This window comes from Gavialis gangeticus, unplaced genomic scaffold (assembly GCF_001723915.1).
Source record: "Gavialis gangeticus isolate Ggan-Ray unplaced genomic scaffold, GavGan_comp1, whole genome shotgun sequence".
NCBI classification, from domain to species: Eukaryota; Metazoa; Chordata; order Crocodylia; family Gavialidae; genus Gavialis; species Gavialis gangeticus.
In genome coordinates, this window is record NW_017728992.1 from 146,865,400 (window position 1) to 146,892,048 (window position 26,649).

Genomic DNA, 26,649 nt, shown 5'->3' on the forward strand with positions numbered 1-26,649 from the left:
GTTTATGCATCTCACTGTGGTGATTTTTTTTTTTTTCTTTTTTTCTTTTTTCTTTTTGTACTCCCCACCTTTTCTGCCCCCAGCCTTTATCAAAACAAGAACAGTATTCTGGAAATGCTTTATATGTGATTCTTTTCCAAAATATATTTTTCTTTTTTCTTTTTTTTCCAACTTTGGAGAGGGTAAGACAGGAAGTACATGAGAGATGGTAACTTGAAAATTCAGAGATATTTAATAGTTTGAGAATGGTTTTGTTTTGTTTTTATCTTTTTTCTAAGAACATTTTCTCTCAATCAGTCCACCCTAGAAACTACAAATTTCCTTTAACTGACCTTACCAGGGGCCTGTGCATTTTGCTATTTGTTGAAGAGCAAGGTGGCTATTTTTGTGGAACATTTATTTATGCCTTTGTTTTCTGTGTGCTGCACCATTATACCTTTAAAGGATTATACTGCCTAACAAGACAGGTAGCCTTTTACTGTGTTCCATTCAGTGCAGAATGTCACAGAAGAGAAATGCAGTGTGCTCTCTCAGGGAGGCTTTACTTTTGCTCTTTCTTATTTGTTGCTTTTGAGTAAACTACAATAAAACCATCCAGATTAAAAGTATCTGTTTTCTCTGTGTGTGGGAAATATGGTGAAGAGAATGGGATCTAAAACAACAAATAGCTCAGAGACAGTGAAGAGGCCTTTCTGGGTAAACATGGATTTTTAAAGAAAAATAGGGTTTCGGTATAATGCTAAAGAGAAACAAATTACAATGCAGAGGCTTGATCAGTATTTTATTGGATAGACAGTGCCCAGAAAAAAAGGTTTTTCTAACACTAGTGGGGAAAAGTTACATTTGCAGTTTTTAAAGGCTTATGTTTTCCACAGGAACCAGGTGAGATGGAGTGTAAAGAATTAATAGTGGTGCTTAAAAACCATTATGCACCAAAACCAAATTTCTAGCTGAAACAAAAATGTATGTTCCATCTAAGAAACCAAATGGAAGGAGAAAATATCTCTGAATTTCTAGCCAGTCTAACCAAAAAACAAACAAACAATTCCCACTACCTGTCCTTTTGGTAACCTTCTTCACGAAGCACTTTAGACATCGTTTTGGTTTTGGGATAAGGAACCCAGAATTGGGGAAAAACCCAGGAATAAGAGCAAGGCTGCTGAGCACTGTTCATACAGAAGAAAACACCCAGAAGGAGCTGTAAATGCAGTTTCAGTGCTCAGTTGGATGAAGAATGTTGCCTGTGAAACAAGAAAGAACCTCTGCCAAATTGGCACATGCAAGAAGAAAGAGCTAGTTCACAAGCAAAGAAGACTACATGGTTCACGCCACACCAGATGACATCAGGAAAAGGAGGGATCATGGTCCCATTACTTTGAGACATCGCATGGTGAGACCAAGGTTTCTTCAACAAGCTGCGGTGCGCAAGAGGTGGTAAGACCGGATCTATTCCTTAAAAGAGAAGTCACAAGCCATTGAGAGTGGGGCTCTACCCTAAAATGTTTCACAGATTTTTTTTTTCTCTTGGCAAAATTAAAGGGGGGGGAGTGTGGTTAATTTAGCTGTGGGGTTTTTACTTCTTGTGTTTTTGTTGTTTTTATTAATCCACAATAAAAGTAATTCATACTGAAAGTATCTGTTTCCTCTTTGTGTATGAAAAAATGTAATGTCTTCAAATTAAATTATTTTAAAATTATATGTAAACCTAAAAATATGAATGGTCCAGTGTGAAAATTGTAAGTTCCAGTGCATGCTCTCGGAATGATCTAGGGGACTGACCATTGAGGTATGAACTCCTATATTTCATTTCTGGTCTAAAGAATGATTATCATTGACTTGTATAGCAGCTTTCTCCAAGGATCCCTATGATGATGATCCAGCAATATACTTAAGCCTTTGCTTAGCTAAAGTTAAGTGCATGAGTCCCAATAACTTCAATGGCACTCTGTACTTGCTTAATGGTAAGCACATGCTTATTTGCTTTGCTGGTTTGGGGTCTGTGTATTTACTAAACATTAATTATGTCTCATAATGCCAAGTATTATCAGAGTCATTTTACAGATAAGGACACCTGAAGCTTGTAGAGATTGAGCAAGTGCCAAATCGAGTGTGAAGCAGGGTTTTGGACAAGACCTCCTGACTCCTAGTTCATTCATATAATCACTTGCTTCCCATGCCAATTTATTTGGATACATCACTAAGGTCTATATTTTCTAAGCAGCCTCCACTTTGGGAATCTTCAGTTTCTCTGGGTGCATCTGGGGCCTAACTCACAGAAGTACTGTACATGCTTGACACTGAGTTAAATCACTTGGAGTGGTATATTTTCTGTACCATAGAAAATCAAAAATCTAAGCATCAGAAGGACCCCCATTATACTTTTTTAATTACTCAAGCCTCTATTTCCCTATCTGAAAAATATTGTTGATCAGGCTGACTGAGACTTACTAATATTTGAAAATATTTTGAAACTACAATATCTATCTAGGTACTTTCATATGTGCTCTTTACAACTAGGTAGGCAGAGAATAGCACTGGCTTGCACAAGGGAGAATTGATGTTGTGCTCTGTGAACTTGCTCCTTCCACAGAGATCTAAGGATTCCCACCTGGAGAATGTAGGCCTGACTTAGGATGGCTGCTTGTTGGGAGGGGCTAGTGTGATACTGGGGAAGAGGTCAGTCATTTTTACCTGACCAAATCATGCAATCTTAGAACTGCCAGAATGGATCTTTCAAGAGTGGATCAGCATACATTGAGCATCCACACAATGACACAAACAGCCGAGGTGTCATTGAAATGCTTATTAAAATTTGAATGCAAAACATCCCAAGCACAAAATCTATTGGCAAGGCAAGTTCTATACATCTTTGAATATCATAGGTGCCTAGGTAAATTTAGGCATTAATTTTATGAAAATTTGGGCCTTATATCTCCCAATATTTTGAATAGAGAGTAAATACAGTATCATGGCAGGTTTTTTTTCTTAAGCTGTATTCATAGATACTGTTGTTTCTCTCCGTTTTAAATGCTCTGTGTTTGAAATACAGTATCTCAGATACTATAGTGTCATAACTATGGATTACTTTTTTAAATTTTATTTTAAAATGAACCACCATGAAGATGAAAGATACTGGAGAAAAACTGCTAATTTATGTCAATTCTGTATCAGTTTTAATCCCAGCTACTCTCAGTGCTTGTTATTACTTGTATGAATTATTATATATTTACAGATTTCAGTAAATATTTGCAGTTAGAAAATCCAAATGCGTCTGAGTATGAACAGGTGAAGTAGAATATCCAACACCCATGCAATATATATTAATTTGTAACTTTGCTCCAGTTAAGCAGAAATAACTGTATATGTGCTTTTTGCCTTTCAGTTGCATGTGGTTCATTGGAATGCAGACAGATATTCCAGCTTTGTTGAGGCTGCTCGTCAGCCAGATGGATTGGCTGTCATGGCTGTATTTTTAAAGGTAGGAAAAGATTGTTTTGTCTCTTTTTTTAAACAAACTAGTGCTATAAGCTTATAACAACATTGTTATAACACATACTGCATTATCATAAATTATCCTAAAATATTAGCATTCTCTTCAAAAGGCAAAAAGGTGCCAAATTTGGGAAATTTGTTGCCATATCATCTGAAAGATGTTATAGCTGTATTCATAGACTTAAAGTCCAGAAGTTGTATCAGATCATCTAGTCTGAACTCCTGTAGAACCCAGGCCATAGAATTTCATCCAATTTCTCTTGTACTAAGCCCAATAACTTGTTGTTGGTTAAAGTTTGTTTTCCAGAAAGACACTAAGTCTTGATTGTGAAGGCTTCAAGAGACAGAAAAAACAAACCCTTTGTAATTTGTTTCAGTGTCTAAGTACTTCTTCTTGGTCTAAAGAGGAAAACAGACCTTTGAGACCTTCCTTAAAGCTACTGAAGAAGCTTAAGTCTAATATATTTGATCACCTGCTTGTTCTCAGGTGAAATTCACCTTCTCCTAAAGCCTCATTGACTTCATGTAAGGGGAAGTAAATACAAAAGCCAATCCTTGATTAGGAGACAGAGCACTGGGCAATTTTGTGATCCCTGCTTCAATGCACATTAGTACAGTGATGGTTATTTTAGGATGCTAGTGCACTACTCCAAAGCACTGTCTGTGACCTTCAAATGTACACAAACATTTGTGGCTGTTGGGTCTTCATAATCATAGACACTATGGCTACACCCCAGCCACCCATTCAAACTCCTTTTTCACAAAGTAAACAACAGAACTAAACTCTACTTCAAACTAGCAGCCTGCCATGCTGCCCTCTCTGTACTCTGTATAACTACATGATTCTGCTACAATTCAGGACTCTTTTATAATCTCCTTGCTGAGTGGAGAATTTAATGTCTGAGACCACTGTTGTCTGAGGTCCATGACATTGATTAGCTATCCATGCTGGCCCTGCCTCAGTTCTGCAAGCTGTTACAAAGTATCACTTTAATGAAATATTATTTTATACATGTTGCTGTCTTCCCAGTTTACATCATTCTGATTGAATGAATGTCTTATTGTGTGTGTGCGCCAAGAAATTCAATTCAGCAGGAGCTAGACCCAGGAGAATCAAGTTTCCGAATTTTCAGGTGTACTTTAAGGAACGAAATGCTATAGCATGTACTACAGGTAATTTATTCGTATGTGAATCAGCTGAGGTTGTTACAGTTCCTCTAAAAATATTGTTAAAAAGAGAAAAATGTTTTTTTTTATTCTACTGCAACAAAGGGAACTAAAAATATATAGCTAAAATAATATCTGTGAAGGTAGGTTTAACTAGTTATGGGCTTGACTCCTACATCCTCTGAAGTTTATCAGTTTTAACTTCAATGAGTGAAGGATCAGGTCCCATGTGAATACAGTTTAAACAAACTTTAAGGCATATTCTTTCCTTAAGAAAATAATTGTTTCCCTTTTTCTGTTTACAGATTGGCGAGTGTAACCCTCAACTAAAGAAAATTACAGACCGCTTGGATGCCATCAGGGCCAAGGTAAAGTTATTCACCTAAAGGAACATTAAAGTTTTCCAGGATTTCTACTATTGTCCCTTTCCTTATAATTCACATTCTTATTCTTTAAGTATTCATAGCTGGGAAATGGGGACTAGCTCTAATCTGGGACAGTTCAGGAGCCATTTTGTTGGGTAATGTTAAAAGCAGGACAGCATATTAGTAATTAAAAGACTCTGTTGTACAGTCAGAATCTTCCTACTCACAGCATTTGATGAAATAGGCTGTCGCCTACAAAAACTTGCACATTTTTGAACCAGTGAGTCTGTAAAGAGCCACCTTGTCCTGGCTTCTGCCTGACTTCAGACTGTCATAGCTAACTACCTCTCTCTGTCATACAGCATGCGGTGAATGGAAGAAAATGTTAATTAGCCACAGTGAATGGTAACCCCTGATATCTTATTTATTATCAAGATCACTGATACAGGGTAACTGCATGATTTGTCTGGGAAATTTATTTTAAGCAGTAAAGAAGGAAAGTCTGGTTTGACTTCCTTGTTTTCTAGGAATGTACAGGGGGCCCTGTATAAATTAATCTGAACTTCTGTGTGAAGAGTCAGCCTCTAGCATCAAACCTCCTGAGGAGTTTGTCAGTACAGAGATCCCTGTGACAAGAGAAGGGAAAGCTGGGGAGGAAGAGTGTCGTTAGGGTCAAGAGATGCATATTGCCACCCCCTGGTGATTTTTAAAATATAATGGGAATATATTCCCAGGCTTTACTGTCTTTGTCTTACAGCTTCCATCCCTGGATCCTTGATAGTCAAGGGGAGGCTATGGTAATGGCAAGCTTCAAAGGAATCATGGCACTTCCTGCAGTGCTTAATGGCAAAGATGCCACAAAGGCACAGATCTTTCACCTGGATGGCTCTGGGCTACCACCGAAGCCGCCAGAACCCTGCAAACCCTGTTCCACAATGGAACAGTCTCTGCCACGGGGGCTTCTAGTATGTTTTACCTAGGCTGTGGCTGGTTGTGCCTGTTGTTTTCAAGGAAGCAACATTTTATAGCACCCATTGTTTTTACATCAGTGACAGCAGAGCAATTTACTAATTTGTATAACAAATGGTTTCCTGATGAGGTGGTCATGGATTAAAATATATACATTCTTTTTTTCCAGGGTAAACAAGCCTTGTTCACAAACTTTGACCCTTCCTGTCTGCTTCCCCGCTCTCTGGACTACTGGACATATTGTGGCTCTCTTACTGTTCCACCCCTTCTTGAAAGTGTCGTCTGGATAGTTCTCAGAGAACCAATCAGTGTTTGCTCTGAACAGGTAGGCTCTGATCCCTCTAACCCTTCAAAATCACAGTTTTAAAATGATACTCACAAGAATCTTCTGTTTACAGTTTTAAATATTTAATTTTTTGGATCTAGTTTTGTCCTTTATAATTTGATAGAAATTTTTATCCTTGGGTTTCTGAAACATTTGAAATTATCATAACTTTTTTGTTTGTTATCAGTTGTCATTATTAGAAAAATATTTGAAATTTAAAACTGATTTGTGGAAAAAAATACAAAAAGAAGCTGATAGATAATTTAATTTTAGGTTTTTTTGGTAATTGGAACCATTTGTACTCTAGTCCACAGTTCTTAATGACTGAATATTCCATTAAATTATTTCTTTCTTTTATTCATGCCTTTTTCTATATAATCCTAGTTCAGCTTCATCAAATAGTTCCTATTTTTAGGTACAAAAAGTGTGAAGCTTGATGAGCCTGAATGCTGTAGGTACACTCTATCACTCAAACAAAATGAATTTATGCTAGGATTAAGAGCATCAAATCATTCGTATTTCTCAAGCTCGAGCTGTAAAACTGAACTCTGGCTGTAGGCCTGTGCAACAGTGACATCCAGTGGCTACTAAGGCAAATCCTTTTATGCATAAGGTGTTTTCCCAATGCAGATGTATTATAATCAATCTCCAAATTCTCAGAAACTGGTAATTGGTATTCCTGTTGTAGATTTCATTGTTACACTGACCACATTAAAAACTTGAAGTTTATCACACGCCAGTATTCATTTCCTCCATATAAAAAGTCAATAAAATGATTTACTCTTGGGCCATATCGCTATTCTTTCCTTTCACCTTGGTATCCTTCACCAATGAACTGAGGCAGATTGTAGTCCAACAGGAATATAAAAGAGAAACGCGATATGTTATACTACTTAATGTGATTAAATATGGCAGACTGTAACCACAGTGATTAGTAGCTGCCAAGTTATTTGTGTCCATGCTGTCTTGTTTGACTGAAATAAGTTTGCTGGAGGATTTTAGGGGTGAAATCCTGAGCCCCAATGAAGTTGATAGCAAAATTTACCTTGATTTTAGTGGATCAGGATTTCATGCTTTCAGCATTGTCTCTTGAGACTTCATGTTCTCAGAAGAATAGAAGTGTAAGCTGTGTAGGGAGTAACACTTTTTTATGCACAGAAGTTACAAGTTGCATTCACAAATACATATGTGAATGCTACTTGAATGAACCAATTCAGATACAGAAACCGGCCTGAATTTTTTTCCCCAAAATAAAGACTGTGAGGTTCAATGGATGGGACCACTAGTCAGAGTCAAGGGCATTTGAACTTTTGTTCCAAAGTAGCCTTAAATGAGTCAGATAGCCACACAGTACTTGAATTTCTCAATCTGTATAATATGCTTAATGTATTTTCAGCTTTGTAATTTAAGAGGAGAGGTGCTATATAATCATTCAGCATTATTAGTGATTGAATGATAATAAACATAATTATTAAAAATCTGTAATTATTAGAATTACAACAGTTCTTCATCGTCATTCTTCATATTCAGGTCAAAATTTCCAAAGACAAAGTTTGTTCAGATGAAAACTATTACCTATGATTTGCTTCAAAGTGCCACCAATTTAGGATTTATTCCCCAATTGGTCCTACTTCTCAATTTGGTTTTTTTGACGGGGGTTTGGTTTCGTTATGTTTCATAGAAACGTCAAACGTTATTTCTTTTGCTACTTGGGAACAATTTCAAAATAAAGAAACCCATGTCAATGTGAGATTTTCATGGAGCGTCAGAGGAAAAAATAAGGAACGAATTACTTTAAATGACTTAAAAATCCTACCCTCCTCTGAAGTTAGTTTGTTTCTGTTTGTTTGCACGTGCAGTTTTGTGGTGGTTATCTTTAAGTAATCAAGTAAAGTTCTTGGGTATAGTAGGGACATGCTAGATTTAGGAACCATATCTCATTAATTGTGGTCATGTAGCCATTTTAATGAATATAAAGTGTCAACTCTTAGCTTTGGCTATTATCCCTGAGGTATCAAACCAAGGAAACTGTAGTAAGTCAGCTGTGTAGTGTTTAGTTACACACATAGTTTAAACTGTGTAACAAAGACAGAATCTGGCCATTTGTAATTTTCTACGCTTTATTGGTTTTTTCTCAAATAATTATCTTCTTAGCCCCTTTAGTTTTGAAGTATTTGTTTTCAGGGTATTTTTTTTTTCCTGACATATTTTATGCATGATCAGAATCATGACTTTTTTGTCCAACTGGTAGTAACTACAAAGGGATAAAAATCAGAAGCAAAACACTGTATAAAACTAGCAACTATCAGAAGTGGGTCAGAATAGCAACATTCAGATTACAAACTAAATTTAGTTTCAGTTACCCTCACAGTTCAAGGTTACTGAGATGGGTTTGACATGTTGAAATAGATCCAAGTTGTGAAGTTTGGATTGGGAGTTAAGCATTTTCTAATTCTATTCATGCCTAAGAAGAAATCCTGGGTTTGATGTTATGATGCAGGCTCATCCCTAACAATTATTTGCATTGTGTTGTACGCCAGTTAAATGACACAACATGGAAACCAGATAAGTCTTTTTAAATACAGCATTCATAATTCCTAACTGAGGGTAAAAATGTTTGTGGAACAAGAAAGCCTATAATCAGATTTTGCCTGCCTGTTTATGTGGGTTACCAGGCAATCCTTATGGGAAGAAGCAATTGGTATGAATCGAGTTAGCCTTCAAGCTGCAAAATCAAGCTTAGAAATCATTTTTAGAGAATATTTTTGGCTTCAGATTAAGAGGAAGCAAGTGTGAATATATGCAGTCAGTGAATTCTATACCCAGTTTCTTCTTGAGCAATACTTACTTGCAAGGTATAAATGAGAAATTGTAGCTAACAAGAGCAAGGTCTGAAATGGCAGATTGGTGTTCTACACTTGTCCTGGGAAATGTGATCCCTGTACTTCCTGGAGGAATAAAGGTGACAAGTATGTTAATGTTTATTGCTAAGCTTTTCATTTAGCATAAGCATGACATTTCTTTGCTGAACTTTTATACCTCTTTTCATCTGCAGCTAGCCAAATTCCGCAGCCTTCTGTGTACTGGTGAGGGTGAGGCAGCCTGCTACTTGCTGAGAAACTACCGGCCACCACAGCCTTTAAAGGGACGGGAAGTCAGAAGGAATTAAAGGAGTAAAGCAAGAATCTGCCACTGCTGAGACCATTTAGGAAGCTGAATTGATTTTAATAATAATATGCTCTATGCTTTTTATGAGTTGTTAGAATAAATAGGTACCATTATTTATAATACTATATACGTACTATTATAGTTACAATGCGATCATTTTTGACAAAGCAAACATATCCTGACTTTCATTGGCAGTTATGCCAATTTTACCTGGTTTGAATGGGTTCAGCCCTTTTGGCATGTGTGTGCTGTGGCATTGGAGCAGAGCTTACAAAGCAACTTCCTTGCAGTCTGTGCAGGTGAATACAATCATGAGCACTGAATGTGATTCTGCCAGGTTCTGAGTAACCCCTTCAAGACACTGAATGTGGTTAAGCCTATGACAACAATGGGAGTTGAGAGGTGTTTATTCCTTTGCAAAATTAAGTTTGGATTTTAAAACATTTTCGGGGGGCGGTGGAGGAGGGTTCCACACATTGCATCTTTTTATTGCATCTAGATTAGCCTCTTCTTTTTGTTCCCAAGAGAAGAATAATTTATCAAAGCTGGTAGGATTTCATTCCTAACCATAAGCAAAGTGAGTGATTGTATAACCTGGAGTACTGTGATGGATTTGCTAAAATGTGATGACTTCCATTTAAAACCAAAAGGTAGTCCCACAGTGCCCATATATTAGAAGGTAAATATTTACCTGTGAATCACCTTGATCTTTCATTATTTCAATGCAGTTTTCTTTAAAGTAATTTTTTTCTTTGGTTTTTAATAGGATACTTTAATAGGATAGTTTAAGGATATAAATACCATCAGAATTACCCTTCTGTTCCTACAAGGAAGAGGAATTGAGATCTCAGCAGCTGCCTCCTACCAGTCTTGTTTCCTCCAGTTCCATATTGAAGCGTATCTGCTAGGTGTCTGCAGGTTTGGCATTCTATATGGGTTTTAAAGAAAGCTAGAAATTGATTAAAGGAAGTAGAGGAGAAAACCAGCTTCTACACTACCAGGAACTACAATAATTTCCTTGCTGATCCTATGAATTTTTTACTTCAAATTTAGTCATGATTTAATCCCACCCAAAGAAGTTAGTAATGCCAACTGCATTTCTCCAGGGCTGCTACAGATAAGTCCTGGAGGAAACAGCTAAAATCCAAACAACTCTTGGAAGAGTGGGAGGTAATGCCAGAAAAGCCATTTAAAAGAAAAGTCTTCTAAAAATCATGAGACTGACTGCTTCTTTGTCTACAACATCTAGCACCTTGGGTTTTGTAGGCTTCTCCTTTTGCCCTGGCCCTTGGTTTGAGGGGAAACATCACAAGCAAGAGTTGCAGAGTTTAGATGGCTAGATGTAGACTTTCCTGAAACTCCAGTACTCCTTTCTATAGGTAGATAGATAGTTTAGCTTAGATTAGATAGGAAGATAAATACTATAGTTTCTTTGTTGTCTCTTCCCATTAAAAATGTGGTCTCTTTCCAAGCTGGAGTTGAAATTGCTCCTGTTGCTTAGCATTGCAGAACAATACGCGGAAAAGGAATGTAAGGAAACTGGCCTCAGAAAATACATGAAAGGCAGTATAACAGAAGCTACTGGCCTGCAGGCAGATGGTTGTCAGTCCAAGCATCATAGGATGGACAGGAGGACATAGGTCAGATTAAAAGACCTCTGAATGGTCCTGTCCAGATAAGATCTTTTCTTGATAGGTGTGTGTGTGTGTGCATGCTTGTGTGTCTGTAGGGTATAATTGCTGGTGTGTATGCATTTTTTCACTTTTCTTTTTTTGACCTGTTATTGCATCTAATATGTTTCTCTATCACCTGAGTAGCTGCAGAACATCAAGAAAGAAACACTTACAAATTGTGTAAAAGGTTCTAAAGAAGTGATTTTCCTGAGGAAAGAAAATAAGGAAGCTACAGCTGCATTTGTCCATGTTGGAGTCGAAAAGAAAGTTTTCTTAGATGTTTTCAATGTATTGAAAATAAGTAGTTAAGCTGATCCAGTGCTTTGATACTTCTAAGGATTTCACCAAATAAAAACAGATGTTGTGAACGTGTCTTCTATTTTCCACTTAACAGTTTGCAGTTTGGGATGGAGATGTTCACAGCCAACCTTGTGCCTGATTTTTGGTATTTGCTCTTTCAACTCTAGTTTAAAATGAACAGGAGAACAGCCTGGCTAAACAGCAGTCTCTCAATAAGTTGCAGCTCAAAAGGGAATCTTATAAAAGTGGAAACTCGGTCATAGTACTAGAGAAAAACATTGCATGGGTATGTAGGGAAAAAAATTGGAAGGCCAAGGCACAATTTCAGATGCAGCTGGCAAGAGATGTAAAAGGCAATAAAAAGGGATTCTACAAATATGTCAAAAGTAAAAGGAAGACCAGAGAAGCCATAGGTCACTTACAGAATGTTGAAGGCAATCTAGTTACGGATGAGGCAGAGAAGGCTCAAGTAGTGAATGTTTTTTACCTTAGTCTTCTCAAATAGGGGAAGTTACCAGATGATAAGGCAGCTGGCAGCAAAGATAGGGAAGAAAAGAAACAGCCTAGAGTAGTAGAAAAGCAGGTTAGAGATTAATTTGAGAAGCTAGATGCTTTCAAGGCAGCAGGGCCAGATGGGATGCACCATAGGGTACTGAAGAAATTGGCTGAGGTAATTTTCAGAGCCTTTAGCTCTCCCCTTTGAGAGCTTGTGGAGGTTGGGTGAGATCCCAGATGTCTGGAAAAGGGGCAAATATAGTGCCCATCTTTAAGGAAAGGAGTTACAGATTAGTCAGCCTGACCTCAATACCTTCCAAGATCATATCATTAGTCCTCAAGGAATCTATTGTGAAGGACCCAGAGGAGAGCAAGGTGATCAGGAACAGCCAGCATGGAGTCACCAAGAGCAAGGCATAGGTGACCAACCTGATTTTCTTCTATGATAAGATGACAGGCTCTGTGGATGTGGGGATGAGTAGTGCATGTGATATACCTTAACTTTAGCATGACTTTGGACGTCGTCTCCCATGATATTCTCCTAAACAAGTCCAGAAAATGCAGACTAGGTGAAAGTACCATAAGATGCATACAAAATTGGTTACATCATCGCGCTCAACAAGTCATCATCAATGCCTCAATGTCTAGATGGGAGGAGGTATCAAGTGGGTTGCTCAGGGTCTGTCTTGGGTTTGGTATTATTTCATGTCGTCACTAATGATTTGGGCAGTGGGATCAAGTGCTTGCTTGGCAAATTTGCTGATGATGTCATTGTTGGGTAGAGCTAGAATCTGGAATGATATGGATAGACTGGAGAAATGGTCTGCAATCAATCAAACGAGATTCAGCAAGGACAATTGCCAAATCCTGCTCTTGGGACAGAATAATTTCATGCACAAATAAAGACTGGGAAATGACTGGCTAGGCTATAGTACTGCAGGGAAAGACCTGGGGATTATGATGGACCATAAGCTGAACATAAACCAACCATGTGCTTTTATTGCAAAAAAACCCCCAACAGCATGGGAAGTGATTCTTCTGCTCTATTTAGCACTGGTGAGGCCTTGCCTGGTGTCCTGTGCCAGTTTTGGGTCCCACACTTCAATACACTTGTGGAGGACAGATTGAAGAGTCCAACAGAGAGGAACAAAAATGATTAGAGATGTGAGAAACATAACTTTTGAGGAAAGGCTGAAAGAAGTAGGGCTATTTAGTGTGGAGAAGGGAAGGCTGAAGGAGGATTTGATAACAGCCTTCAAATACGTGAAGGACGATTATGGAAAGGATGGAGATGGGTTCTTCTCTATGGTCACAGGGGCCAAAACTAGGAGCAAAGGCCTCAAGCTTCAGGAAGGGGAATTTAGGTTGGAGATTAGGCAGAGCTTTCTGATTATGTGGGTGGTCAAGCATTGAAACGGGTTACCTAGAGACTCTGGAATCACCATGCTTGGAAGTTTTCAAGAGCAGGTTAGGTATCCAGGTTGTAGCCATGTTGGTCTACGCTACAGGAAAAGGCAATCAGGACTCATAGTAAAAATGATATCTTTTATTAGACCAACAAGATTTTTGCAAAAAAAAAATTTTAATTGCAAGCTTTCGGGCACAAACACCCTTCATCAGGCATTGGAGGAAAGATTGTAAAAGTTCTGGGTAGAAATGGAAGTTCATATTTCATAGGATTTCACAGAGGAGTCAATAGATGGAAAACTCCTCTGGGCAGTCAGTTCATAGCTGCTATGGAGCCTTTCACCTCCTGTGAGGATCTGTGATGATGCAAATTACCTTGAAACAAAGACAGGAGCAGAATCTCAGGTTTCAGGGGGTCACAGTTGCTTTCTGCTTGCTAGGCTGGGATGGCTTGGTCAGGGGTGTTCCTGCCTTGAACAGGGTCTAGATGACCTTGTAAGTTTTCTTCCAGCCTTACTTTCCTATGGTCCTAAGACAGAATAGTTGAAAATATGTCTGAATTAGGTATTGTTTACAGGTTCTAAGTAAAATGTCTGGCAATTTGAGATCATCCATATTTTTCTACAATGGTTCAAAATATTGTGTTGCTTGGTTAGGTTTTCTGCTTAGCGGCAGTCAATCATCGACCAAGACATGTATGTCCTCTCTCCTTCTAACAGCAGCTCTTTTAGATCAACCATTATATAAAATACTCAGTTCCTCAAAGATGGTTAAGGACATTTGCTGAGAACTATAGCTGTTGGGAGCTTCTGGTTGGTCATCTTAACACCTTTCTTTTCAGAAGTAAACAGATTGGGTCCAACTCTTCCCTGCTTGGCACAGGACCTGATGAGGAAGGGGCAAAAAGAGAGATTTGTGTCATCTTTATAATCCCCCAGGCTACCAAAAGTCAGTTTTAACCAGGTGTAATTTAGAGCATCCTCGGAATACTTATGCTTTGTGTCTCCCCCCTGCAGCTGCCAGAGAGCTGGGGATTACTAGACCAAGTAAGCACTCCATCTGCCTCCTTTTTTACCAGTTTTAGCCCTGATGTCTCTTATGATAAAGACTGGGAAGGTTGGTGTAGAGCGAGCTGCGCAAGGATTTCCCTTGAACTGAAGGGAGTCCCTAAGAAGCTGATCAAATAGGCTATAAAGCCTCCTCGGCATTTCTTTACCACTTAGTATATGGACACAATCTGGCCTGTGTCTAGCAGGACTTTCAGAAAAGCATCTGGGACTCAACTGTGGTACTATATTGTTTTGTGCATCTTACCACCCTTCCCACAACAAGCTGACTTGCTCTATGCTTGATCAGGATGGGGGAGGGAAGAGGGAGAAGCTCCACTGTCACCCCACTTGCTTTGTGGAATTGTGGGAAAGAGAGTTGCTATGCTTCAGAGAGTGAGGGGTCAGCAATTCTGTCTAATCCCTGTGCAGGCTGTGAAGACAGAGAAAACCCTTGTGTGGTCCTTTTACCTGTTCTATAGTTCCATAAATGCCTAGCAGAATCTGGCTTTTAGTGTTCTTCTTAATATAAAGCCTTGCTCTTCTATGTTTTTTTGTGAGTGAGCAATGGAAGGAATGGACAAAGACTCTCTTCCTCCACACCTTGTATGATCCATGTAAAGGTGTGGAAGAATTTTAGAACCTGAGTTCTTGTGAGTGCTCCTTGGTCGACAGTATGCTATTGGGAGTGAGGAGAAGGCAGGACCTTGCTTCTGTTTGCCAGGAGATCTGAACAGTTGTGCAAGAATAAGGAACAATGTCAGCTGCACTATATATAACTATAGCCTCTGTCCACCCAAAGACATGGGCACAGAGATCAAATTCTCCCCAGTGTTTTCTGGTAGCAGAGTCCTTGTTTTGGACTCAGTTTGTTACTGTCCTACCTTTGCACTCCTTGCAGCTGGGGCAGTGGCACCTTTCTGTTATTACCCCTGCCTCCATTGTCTTGAGCCAGTGCAGTAGTGAAATGGCTGTTGAAGTATTATATAGTATGGTCTATGGTACACTATATGTTACACCTTAGCTGCATCACCTAAGGATCAGTTGGCACCGTATCCTTTTGGGGTACAGCCTTTTGCTCTACAGCATTTTTCCTACCACTCTCTGGCCCCTTACTCTTTTGACTGCAGTAAGAGGCCAAAAACTCTGTCTATTTGCATTTCTTTACTTTAAAATTTCTTAATGTAGGAGAAGTAAGTAATGTAGCTATTTAATCCCTACTGTATCTCTGCAATATCAGATGTCTTGGAGCCACCCATTGGAAAGTTGAGCCTTCTTTAATGAACCTAAAAAGTGCCACACTCAGTCAGACCGATGGCCTGTCTAGGCCCAACTTTCCAGCGTCTTTAGTATGAAAAGTATCCCTAATCAAAAGTTAACTTCTAGCCTTCTTTGTCTCCTGTCATCTTAAATTATATCCACAGTAATCAGATATGTGGTCTTTAAAACCATGACCTCATAGGTATTTTTGTTAGAACCACATTCCTGGACTATGTTATAGATTAATTTCTTGGCAAACAGTTCTCAGGGGGAAAAAAAGTCATTGTCCCTGTTGATCAAGAGAATCATGCCAGAATCTCCAGTGCCAACAATTGTTTAAATGTAATTATAGGTAACATAATTCTAAGCCAGTTTGTGCAGAGGTAAGCTATCCTATAAAGGTGACATGTATCATGGCATCCCTGAAACTATACCCTGTGGCTGCCTATTCACATGCTCTTTGGTGTTCTAATTAGACTGCTGCAGTGTCAATATAGTGTCACATGTATTAAGCCCCGATACATTTTTAAATGGCCACAGGGTGCTTTAACTAAACCTCATCGACTGAGGTTTGAATAAAGCATCCTGCAGACATTTTTAAGCATGCTGGGGCTTAATACATGTAACAGTGAGACATTTTAATTAGAGCGGCTGCCCAAGAACTGTTCTAATGAAAATGTGCCTTCCCACATCAGAGTACATGTATAAGCAGCCATCATGTTCTGCCTAGCACTCTAAAAGTTTATAAGGAAAGACAATCAGAAGGTGATACCAACAAGCATAAAAGGTTTGGGGTGAAGCACTCAATGATTTCTAATAGCTCCTTCAATTGGAATCCAATGAATAGGGATGGGAAATGTCTCTTCTGCCTTAAGAGCCCTTTCATGTGGAGTCCACCTGGGCTCAGCTGCATCTCTTGTCCTTTTCCATGTATAAATGAGCCTCACTGGAGATGCCAGGAGATTGGTGGAACCAATATGTTGTCCATCAATATGCTGATGACACCTGGTTTTACATCTCATTTTCAGCAGACAGAAACAGCAGCAATTGCCAGTGCCTGTAAGAGATAAGCATATGGTTGAGAGGCAACTGACTCAAGATTAATCCAGGTAAGACGGAAGTGATGCTGATGGGAAGAGGGAGAGATGCTAAAAGAAGCTAACAACAATATGCCTGCACCTTACTTATATGACTCCAGTTCTGGTGTCCTGATTTCTATATTGTTTGGGAATGGGTGGGATAGACAGCAATAGTATGAGAAACAAACAGCAAGGGAAAGAAGAATCAAGGAGCCTTTTTGCCAGGAAATCAGACAGGTCTGTGTTCCTACATGCTGTTCAGATGTGTGCACGTTGCTTTAAAGAATTAATCTACTTGTGCTTTTCAGTGGCATACATGAGTGCTTTACAAGCAGCTGGGCAGCCTCCCTGTGATATCAGAGGGTAGCACTATTGCCATCCAATCCCAAAGATTATCTATTCCATAGGTAAGGAACTGAGGAGAGGTGAAGCAATGCAGCTGGATGCCTGGGGCAGCTACAACACATGGGGACAGTGGTGACTTCCAGCTGCTGCTCATGCCACCAACACAATAGCACAGCAGCAGTAGCAGTATTTCACTGCCACCCTTCCCACTCCTAGTTTGCACTGGGGGAAGATGCCCCAATCACTCCTGTGTTGTTATGCTACAGATAGTGAAGCACGCAGTTATTGGGTCAAAAGTACTCCCTGATCTGGAGCATCCAACCTGAGATGCCTAGAACCCGATGTTTCACGTGGCTCAGCAGTATGTGGAACTCTGTAAGTCTGTCTAACTGGTGCAAGGTATCATGCTGACATATGCCACAGCCACTCCATGCATGTGACGTCCCACGCCAGACGTTGATAGGCTCTGCTGATAGCTCATGCAGCTGCTCCAGTTAGGAAGCTAGTGCATGGGAAGCAGGGGCAGCAGTGATCAGCATAGCACTGACTGAATAATGCACCATACCCTCTGTTTTCAAAGCTTAGATGCCATTGACTTCACTTTCCAATGGGTGCCCTCAATGCCTGTGAAATATCAGAACTCAGGGGCTCAAATGTGGCATTAGCAATAGATCTGGAAAAATTAAAACACCATTTTTCAGTGAATTTGCTGTTCATTGAAAGAGTTTAGCCCAGCTCTAGCTGCTGGTCAGGTCCCTGCTCATTTTGTGATTCCAAGGCCAAGTGACCTGCTCTGGAACCTGTGCCTGGCCTCAGCATCCTAAGCCTTGATTTCAAAAATAGATTGTGATTGTAAAGAAAATCATTAAACCATGTTGTGGATTTAAACCAACAGGGTGCTGTCCTCTGAGCCTTCAGACAAGCTGAGACAGCAGCTCTGGTATGGAAACAGTCTCATTCACCTCAGTGGGCTTTGAAACCTACAGAAGATCATTTAAGTCAGTGCTTCCCAACTTCTTAGCAGCCAGCGGCCTCAAGCCCCATGGGCTGTATTAGCAGGGGCCTCATGCCCCATGGGCCACACCAATACAGGTGCCCCCCCTGCTGCACCAGGGTGCTTCCTCCTATTGCTGAGCCATACGCACAGGTGTTTCCCTCACCCACTCTGCACCACACATGGGCATAGGTGCCCCAGCTCCCTGGGTGTGTGCTCTCTTCAGCACTGTGACACACCCCCACACCATGGGTTTTCCCCAGCACTGTAGGTTGTGCTATGCTGCTCTGCCCTGCCCCTTGGAAGCAGAAGCCAGAGGGGCAGGGAGCGAAAAGCATCTGGCTGCTGCTGCTGTTGCAGACAAAGCAATGTAGGAGGGTGGGGGGGAGCAGCAGCCATGTGAGAACCCAGGGACCACAAACTTACTCCTTGCAGGCCACATGGGCTGCCAGTTGGACAGACATGATATAGATAATTCCCTTGATCATTACACCTTGGGTTGTTTTACACAAATATCTAACAAAAATGATGTATCCTATAATTCCCAACTGCCTCCCTAGCTCATTAAAAACTTAAATATTTTAATGAGCCTGTTGCAGAATTTCCAGTTTGTTGCAGCACCCTAGAGTCCTGGAATGCAGTTAAAGGCCAGCTCACTGCACCCAGTGGGGTTTTGTTAATGACGCCCAGAACAGAAATGAATTCTAGCAAAGGTTGTGGAAATAGTTGCTGTTGCCCATTGAGTTCTTGTCTGGCAAGCAATTTGACTGAATGAGTGATTGAGCAAATGGACCCTAACGTTCAAATAATGTGAACGCACTCAGATATGGTGCCAAAGCCATCCTTTTCACTGCTAGATGCAGTGATGATGCATCTGCAATGCTGATGCAAAGGAGAATGCAGTCATCAAATCAGAAATACTGAGAAGTAGAGACATTTAGAGAGACGTATTCTTGATAGCATCCTTCAGTTTCTTTACACTTCATTTTTGATTAAAAAAAAATGACAATAGAACAGGCAGGCACAAATCAAATACTTGTATTATTTTCTGATGTGTACTAATTTTACTGGGGTTATACAAACTGCAGGATAAATTTTGTTTTAAGCTAATTAGAAATTGTCTTATTTGCTGGTTTTAAATTGTTATGCTTTGGCAAAAAATTCATATGTCTGATTGGCCAGATGTGTTTATATTTGATTGGCAATGGTGACAAGCACTATTATTCTTTATACTGTAGTAACACTGTATTTGTCATTCTCAAGAACAGGGCAAGGAAAGTCATTGAACTTCTGTCCTGGCGTACTTAGATAAATGTTATCTAGTTTATCATACTAATAAAATACCATAATATTTCACTAAAAAACTGTATTTCCTTGACCTTATGAACTTTGGCATGTGTCACAATTGCAAGTGACATTTCATTTTTTGTGACCAAAAGGTGATCAGTGCATTAGAATTCTTAAGATTCCCACTATAAGCAGACAGTCATGTAGATATATATATGTATAGTGGGTAGACCAGTATGCTCCTCAGGGCACAGAAAACGCCTACTTGATTGTGCAACATACCTGTCATACTTTTGGGCACTAATAATTGTTATTGCTAAGAGAAAAAGGTGTCATAATCACTTCCACCACATTCTCATAGTGGTAGGAATCATCATCTTAAGCATTCAAAAAGAGGGTAATGTATCTTTAGAAAGGGTAATCAGTGTATATGGACTCAAAGTAGAGACTTGAACTGAACATAAATTGTTTGATTAAGGTGTTGCCATCAATAAGAGAGAGGAAATATCCTAGATAGACTGGCTAGGGATACTGCCCTCTGGCAGCAGTCTTCTAGTAAGCAAGACCACTGTAGTAGTGCTTTCATTAAACAGAAAGCTCTTTGAAACCAGTTTTCTGCCAGTAGGTGTCAGTGCAAACAAGCTAAAGTGGAGTCAGACTAAGCATAATCTCGGGAAAAAAAGTTGCTCTAAATTACTTAAAAATTGAGTGCAAGACCTCTTAAAAAGGAAATAATGAAAAAGATCTCATCTCATTAACAGAATGTGTGCCTTAGAAACAGAAGAGAAAAAAGAAAGTTCCAACATGTTCAGTTCAGGCATGTCTGAACCTTTGATATTCTAAGTCAAAATGAAATATGTGACTTTACTTTGTTGAATCAAATGGTAGCATTTAGTTTTCACTGGGCCTAACATTAAAGAGCAATTGCCAAAGTTGCTCCAGTGCCTTACAGCAGCTTTAGTCTGTAGGCCTCATGCCCTGTTTTGCTCTGGAAAAAAATGTGTCAGTTCATCTACATCTCCCATGATGCATGAAGGTGGGTCAGCAAGAGGGAGATTGCAGTGTATCTTCAAAAATGTAGTCCAGTCAATGAGCTCAGGCTACAAGGGAGAATGGGAGCATGTGGCAAGGCACCACAACAGCTCTGGTGAACACAGAAGAATATCATACTGACTCAGGACAGAAATTTCAAATTCTGTTCAACAAATTCTCTCTCTCTCTCTCCCTCTCTCTGTTTATATATAGATAGATAGATATAGAACCAGTGTAAATAAGACCTGAGCCAGATCTATTGTTCCTATTTTACAGCAGTTAAGAAGATTGCCCTGCAATAGGTCAAGTGTGTAAGAGTTCTTTGCAAATATAGGCACAAGAACCATTTTAAACAAAAACATAAAACTTGGAGGGGGAGTGGGTAGAAACCCCAGAAAGGTGCTCATACGACATATTAGCAGGTTCTGGCATAGTCTAGCCCCCACCACTAACAAGGGTGATCATACCTCTATATATATAGAGAGAGAGAGAGAGAGAATTTGTTGAACAGAATTTGAAATTTCTGTCCTGAGTCAGTATGATATTCTTCTGTGTTCACCAGAGCTGTTGTGGTGCCTTGCCACATGCTCCCATTCTCCCTTGTAGCCTGAGCTCATTGACTGGACTACATTTTTGAAGATACACTGCAATCTCCCTCTTGCTGACCCACCTTCATGCATCATGGGAGATGTAGATGAACTGACACATTTTTTTCCAGAGCAAAACAGGGCATGAGGCCTACAGACTAAAGCTGCTGTAAGGCACTGGAGCAACTTTGGCAATTGCTCTTTAATGTTAGGCCCAGTGAAAACTAAATGCTACCATTTGATTCAACAAAGTAAAGTCACATATTTCATTTTGACTTAGAATATCAAAGGTTCAGACATGTCTGAACTGAACATGTTGGAACTTTCTTTTTTCTCTTCTGTTTCTAAGGCACACATTCTGTTAATGAGATGAGATCTTTTTCATTATTTCCTTTTTAAGAGGTCTTGCACTCAATTTATATATATATATAGAGAGAGAGAGAGATGTGGATAAATGTTGGCAAAATGGAAATTTTCCTACTGAAAATTTGGAACTTGTGGAAATCAGTTTATATGGAAACTAGCTTCCATCAAAAGACAGGTGACCTGTCTTTATGCTTATACTGCAAAAAAATGCAGAATAGGTAGAATTCAGCACCCTCATCAGTGGTGGGGGTAGACTAAGCCAGAACCTGCTAATATGTCATATGAGCACCTTTCTGGGGTTTCTACCCACTCCCCCTCCAAGTTTTATGTTTTCATTTAAAATGGTTCTTGTGCCTATATTTGCAAAGAACTCTTACACACGTGACCTATTGCAGGGCAATCTTCTTAACTGTTGTAAAATAGGAACAATAGATCTGGCTCAGGTCTTATTTACATTGGTTCTACAGTAGCAACAATTTACTAGTTTCAATTAAACTATTCCTAATTTTCACTGGCATAATTGATATCAGAATCAGTACTAACTGCTCTAAGAAACGTTAACCATCCCAATTCATTTCAAAGAGGTATTTAAATAAGAAACCTAGAAAGAAGGGTATCAGAGTCAACACTAACCATTTCTCTGTTGATTGTTCTAGTTGTCTGGATGTGTGATTTTGTGTGTGAACACAATACCACTGATCCTCCCAAAGCCATCATCCGTTCAGCAATCTTCCCACTAAAGAGGCCCAGTACTGAATTGGAAGGAACTGTAACTACTCCAGTCATTAGGTAAGTTGCTGAGAGCAGAACGGTCGCGCATTTGAGAAATGTAGTGATGTGGCACTTCCAGTACGTTTGCTTTACTGAATTTGATGCAGGAAATACCAGGGAAAATCCTCTGTCCTTTTCAGTTAGGTGATCACAATTATCTCTTCTGTCCTTTGTTTCACTGGTAATAAGTAATAATCACTGCCTCAAGTAGATAAATGACCTTCTGGAGCAAACCGCAGGCCTGGGATGCAACCACAGAAACTGGAAGCAAGATAATGGACAGTGAAATTCTATTTAAAATTCTAGTGAAGTGAGCAGATGCTTGATAAATTCTGAGCTTCCAAGGGTTTGGGTTTTTTTTAAGCATTTATAGTATATATTGCTACAATAGGGGCAATTATGGCCTGGTAGCCTTGTGATTCAGCACACCTCTGCATTCAGCAGAGTACACTAAGACAATCTGGAGATTTTTCTCCATATTTTTACAATGTTCTATATTTGCAGTGTATGTACTGAAGCACTTGTATGCTGAAGTATGGCCTATGGAAGGTTCTTCCTATCAGTAAGGCACCTGATGGATTGGATTACATGGAACACATTTGTCCTTGAATAGTTAAGAGCTATGAACGTTTGAAACTGGAATGTTTGTTAGACTCCTGGTGAAATTCTAACCCTGTTGGAATCAGTGGCAGTTTTACCAGTGACTTCAGTGGGATCAGGATTTCATTCTTTGGTCAGTGACATGTGAGTATTGAAGCCCATAGCCCATATTCCGGAAACCTTTACACTACAGTCATCATGGAGCAATCCAGCTTTATGACCATTTAATTACCAGGTATTTCACAAACCAGTACACTACAGGAACTAGGAGCCAATACAGCTTTGCAAAGCAACAATTTAATTGCAGGGTGGGGACACACATGATATCAGGGCAGAGCAGCACTTCAATATGTACACTGTACATATTGATATTGCATAAAAAAACCACAGGAGTCTCATGATAGTGCCTTGGTGTTCTCTGTTCACTGATGACGTCTCATGAAAATGTGTTTGTTCTGATGGCCCCTATTCCAGGGATATCTGTAACATGATGAAACCATTCCCTAGAGGTTGAAATGTCATCTGTATTAAGCCTCTATAAACCTGGTTGGTGTTAAAAACCCCCTCCAAAATCTTATTTGTGCATTTCATTTATAGAGCAATTTATAGTAAAAAGAAAATGCTTCAGATTCTCTCTATTAAAACAGAGATGGCCCATTGTCCTCTTTCTAACATAGAGATGTTGCTGTTGAATTATGTCCTGTCTAGTATTATCTGTACACATGGACTGGATTTGGTCTTTCTGTAATGATTTTAAGGCTTCATTCAATGCTCTTTTGCAGTCAATGGTTGTCTTTCCATTACTTTAAATGGGTTTTTAATTCAGTCATTTGAGTGCCAAGCAAGTGCTTCTGAACTAATTAATAATACTTAGCATTGTTAAACTGCTATGTATTTATACAATTTAATTTTATGCTAAATTAATTCTGAAATGTAATTAATTGAAACCTGTCATCTACACAGAAAAGAAAGATGGCTTTTTCTTTTAGAAGAAAAAATATGGACAAACCCAAAAAGCACCAAAATGAAATACATTGCTAACACTAAAAAAGATTTATTTCTGCTTACAATTACGTTGCTGTAAAATGAGAGCTATAACTATTATTTCAATGAAATCTGCTGTAGATTTACATTTGTGGAGTGGGGACAATTTGGCCTGTAGTGATGATGGTATTGGAGTGTAATCCATGAGCATACAGAAAGGAAGAGGATCTTAAAGAAGACACTATAATGAAATTAATTTGTTGATAAGGCACTGATATGACACTCAGAAGAGCCAGGTTTAATTCCTGGACTTTAGCTCTTACTTACGGTGTAAAAGTGTGCACAGGGGCAGTTACTGAAAAGCAGCTGGCACTCAGGCTCCACAACATATTACATTTATGCCCCAACCAACACATTAATTGTGGCATAAATAGAAAGGGTGCTAATTTCAATCTTCTTTAAAAATCTATTTATGACTGAATATGTGTCCAGGGTCAACAAGTGAACATGTGTCCATGAGTGACAGTTGATTGTCAGTCCCAAGGCCCAGACTGCACCTGGGTGTGGAATGGCCCTGGGACTACAATCCTCTGCTAGTTAGCCCAGGCCCAAGGTTGGTGGTAGTAGGGGAGCCAAAGGGATTTCCCTACTCAGGTCTTTAAAAAAATTACTTGGCAGTGGCTCCCAGTGTAGGGAGCTGAAGGGATTTCCACTACCAGGGACTCTAAATCCTGTACCAGGCAGCTCTGATCCCCCATGCATGACCAGACCTGCTGTGCATGAGGTTTTGATAATCAGAGCAGCTGCCATGACAGCCCCAGTTGAACTGGACTTGTGAGGATCCAAGGTTGGAAATCAGATGGCAGAAAGCCAACCAAATTTGTGAAACCAAGGTTGGGGCCAACATTTAGCTGATTATTAGCCCCAGTACCCAGACAGCTCTGGGCTTCAAAATGGACCCAGAACAGTCTGGCTGGGACCAACGATCAGCTGACTATTGGCCTCACATGTGGGGCTGCAGCACCCAGCTTTGAACTTGCCGGTGTCAGACACACCTGGGCTCCCTCTGCACTGGCAAATAGTAATGGCATGATTGGGGCCTGAACCCTGATCCCAGAATTGCACCTCCTACTATGCACGTGTCACATGGCAGAAGGAGGGATTACTGGGACTGGAAAACAAATTCCATTGCACCATTAAAGGAATATGTGCTAGGGGCCTCAGTAAATTCCTTGCCTTGTTTTCTTTGTGGTAACTTACTTGTATGTTCATGCTCTAACTCGCAATAGTGTTGAAGGGATATGTTCATAAATGGTTATGAGTATGCACCCTGGTTTTCTCTGTTTAAAAATCACAAGTTCTCCAATTAAAAAAACCCACATTCTGTGTTTTTCCACAATTAAAATGAAACTCCACTTATAGGTATCAGTTGAACACAATGTTTTATTGATATATTTACAATTTTAAAGCAGTTTGGAAGACTACCAGTGCCTCAATCACTATAATAAAATAAATTCTAAATACCTATAAATTTTGGCATTTGATTTTTTGGGTTTTTGGGAAAGCAAAGCTTCCCCTGCCCCATTTGCTCACCAAGATGCAGTTCTAGCTGCAGCTGTCTTCCCACTGCTTTGTGGCACTGAGCAGCCCTGATATCCTGGTGCCCTGCCCATGCTATTGCCTCTCACTCCCAAGCCATAGGTCCCCCCAACACTGCCAGTGCCCCTCACTCCTTATTCACAGCCCCCCTGGTCCTGCAAGTGCCCTTCGCTCCTGACCCACAGCCCCCCAGCCCTGCAGGTGCCCCTCACTCCTAACCCATAGCCCCCAGCCCTACTGGGGCCCCTCATTCCCCACCCACAGCCTCCTGGGCCCTGCAAGTGCCCCCCACTCCTCTCCAAAGGCCCCTCTCAGCCCTGGTGTTGCCCCTCACTCCCAACCCACAGCCCCCTGGCCCTGCTGGTGCTCCTTACTCCCCATCCACAGCCCTCTGGCCCTCCCAGCCCTGCCAGAGGGGGCCCCCAGCTGCCAGAGCTATGGGGCCAGCAACCCAGGTCCACAGCCCTCTGCCCTGCTCTGTCCCCCAGCAGTGCCTGAGCCCCGGCTGCTGCCCAGAGGAGGCACCGAGTGCTGCAACCTGAGCGGAGCATGGAACTCAGCTCCCCTTCCCCTGTGGACTGCGCGGCTGGAGCAGAGCCCGTGAAATGGGGTAGATGCAGGTTGGTGGCTGCAGGTTCAGGGTTCCCTCCTCTGCTGCCCCTTTCCCCCTGCCCCCCGGTGCCTCCATGGTCAGCAAGTGGGACCTGGTGCAGTAGGGTAGAGTGGGGCAGGAAGGCTTGGTGCTGCTGCTGGGAGCTCCACACCTCTATGGCGAGGTGCTCCTTTCCCACTCTGCAGCAGCAGGGGTGGCAGCAGTGGGGCCAACCCTGCTCAACTCCCTCTCTCCCTTTTTCACTCTGGGGGTCTCAATCCCCACTACTATGCAAGGAGCTACAGGAGCTGCTCTCCATACTGCTTGGCTGTCATGTGTTTGTGTGTGTGTGTGTGTGTGTGTGTGTGTGCGCGCACATGCACGTGGCACCCCCTGCCTGATTGCCCTTCTTCCACTCCCCCCAGTCCCTTGCAGGCTGGAACTCTGCCAGCCTGCAAGGGGAAACCCACTGTTTCCCGCATTTTTCTCCTTCTCATTTTTCTCTTTAAAAAGAGAAAATCCACATTTTACCATTTTTTCCCATGCCAAATGGAAAACCTAAATCCCTGATTATAAGATATTCAGACATTGGGGAAAAGGAGACAATGTAAGTATGTAGAGAGATGCCTTTTGTTATGATGTACGTCAAACTAGATAAATATACTGGGCCTTCTGATCTTAAAAATATTAAGATATAATAGATTTTTAAAGAAGATTGAAAATATTTCCTTTGAAAGGGAGCATGG

The 26,649-nt window shown here is 40.4% G+C and overlaps 1 protein-coding gene and 1 long non-coding RNA gene across 3 annotated transcripts in view; both read left to right on the top strand.

Annotated features, from left to right (window-relative positions):
- LOC109304996 (carbonic anhydrase 13-like) overlaps positions 1–11,531 on the top strand; it is a 32,577-nt gene extending 21,046 nt beyond the window's left edge. For both annotated transcript variants that reach the window (XM_019527870.1, XM_019527868.1), the window contains 4 exons: positions 3,383–3,478; positions 4,965–5,027; positions 6,163–6,318; positions 9,374–11,531. In XM_019527870.1, coding sequence (XP_019383415.1) covers positions 3,383–3,478; positions 4,965–5,027; positions 6,163–6,318; positions 9,374–9,487 — 429 coding nt within the window. In that variant the 3' untranslated portion in view covers positions 9,488–11,531. The remainder of the gene's footprint in view (positions 1–3,382; positions 3,479–4,964; positions 5,028–6,162; positions 6,319–9,373) is intronic.
- Positions 11,532–15,258: 3,727 nt separating this feature from the next.
- LOC109304997 overlaps positions 15,259–26,649 on the top strand; it is a 32,812-nt gene continuing 21,421 nt past the window's right edge. Inside the window, exons 1-2 of the long non-coding RNA XR_002099530.1 lie at positions 15,259–16,776; positions 22,014–22,146. This is a non-coding gene — a long non-coding RNA (uncharacterized LOC109304997). The remainder of the gene's footprint in view (positions 16,777–22,013; positions 22,147–26,649) is intronic.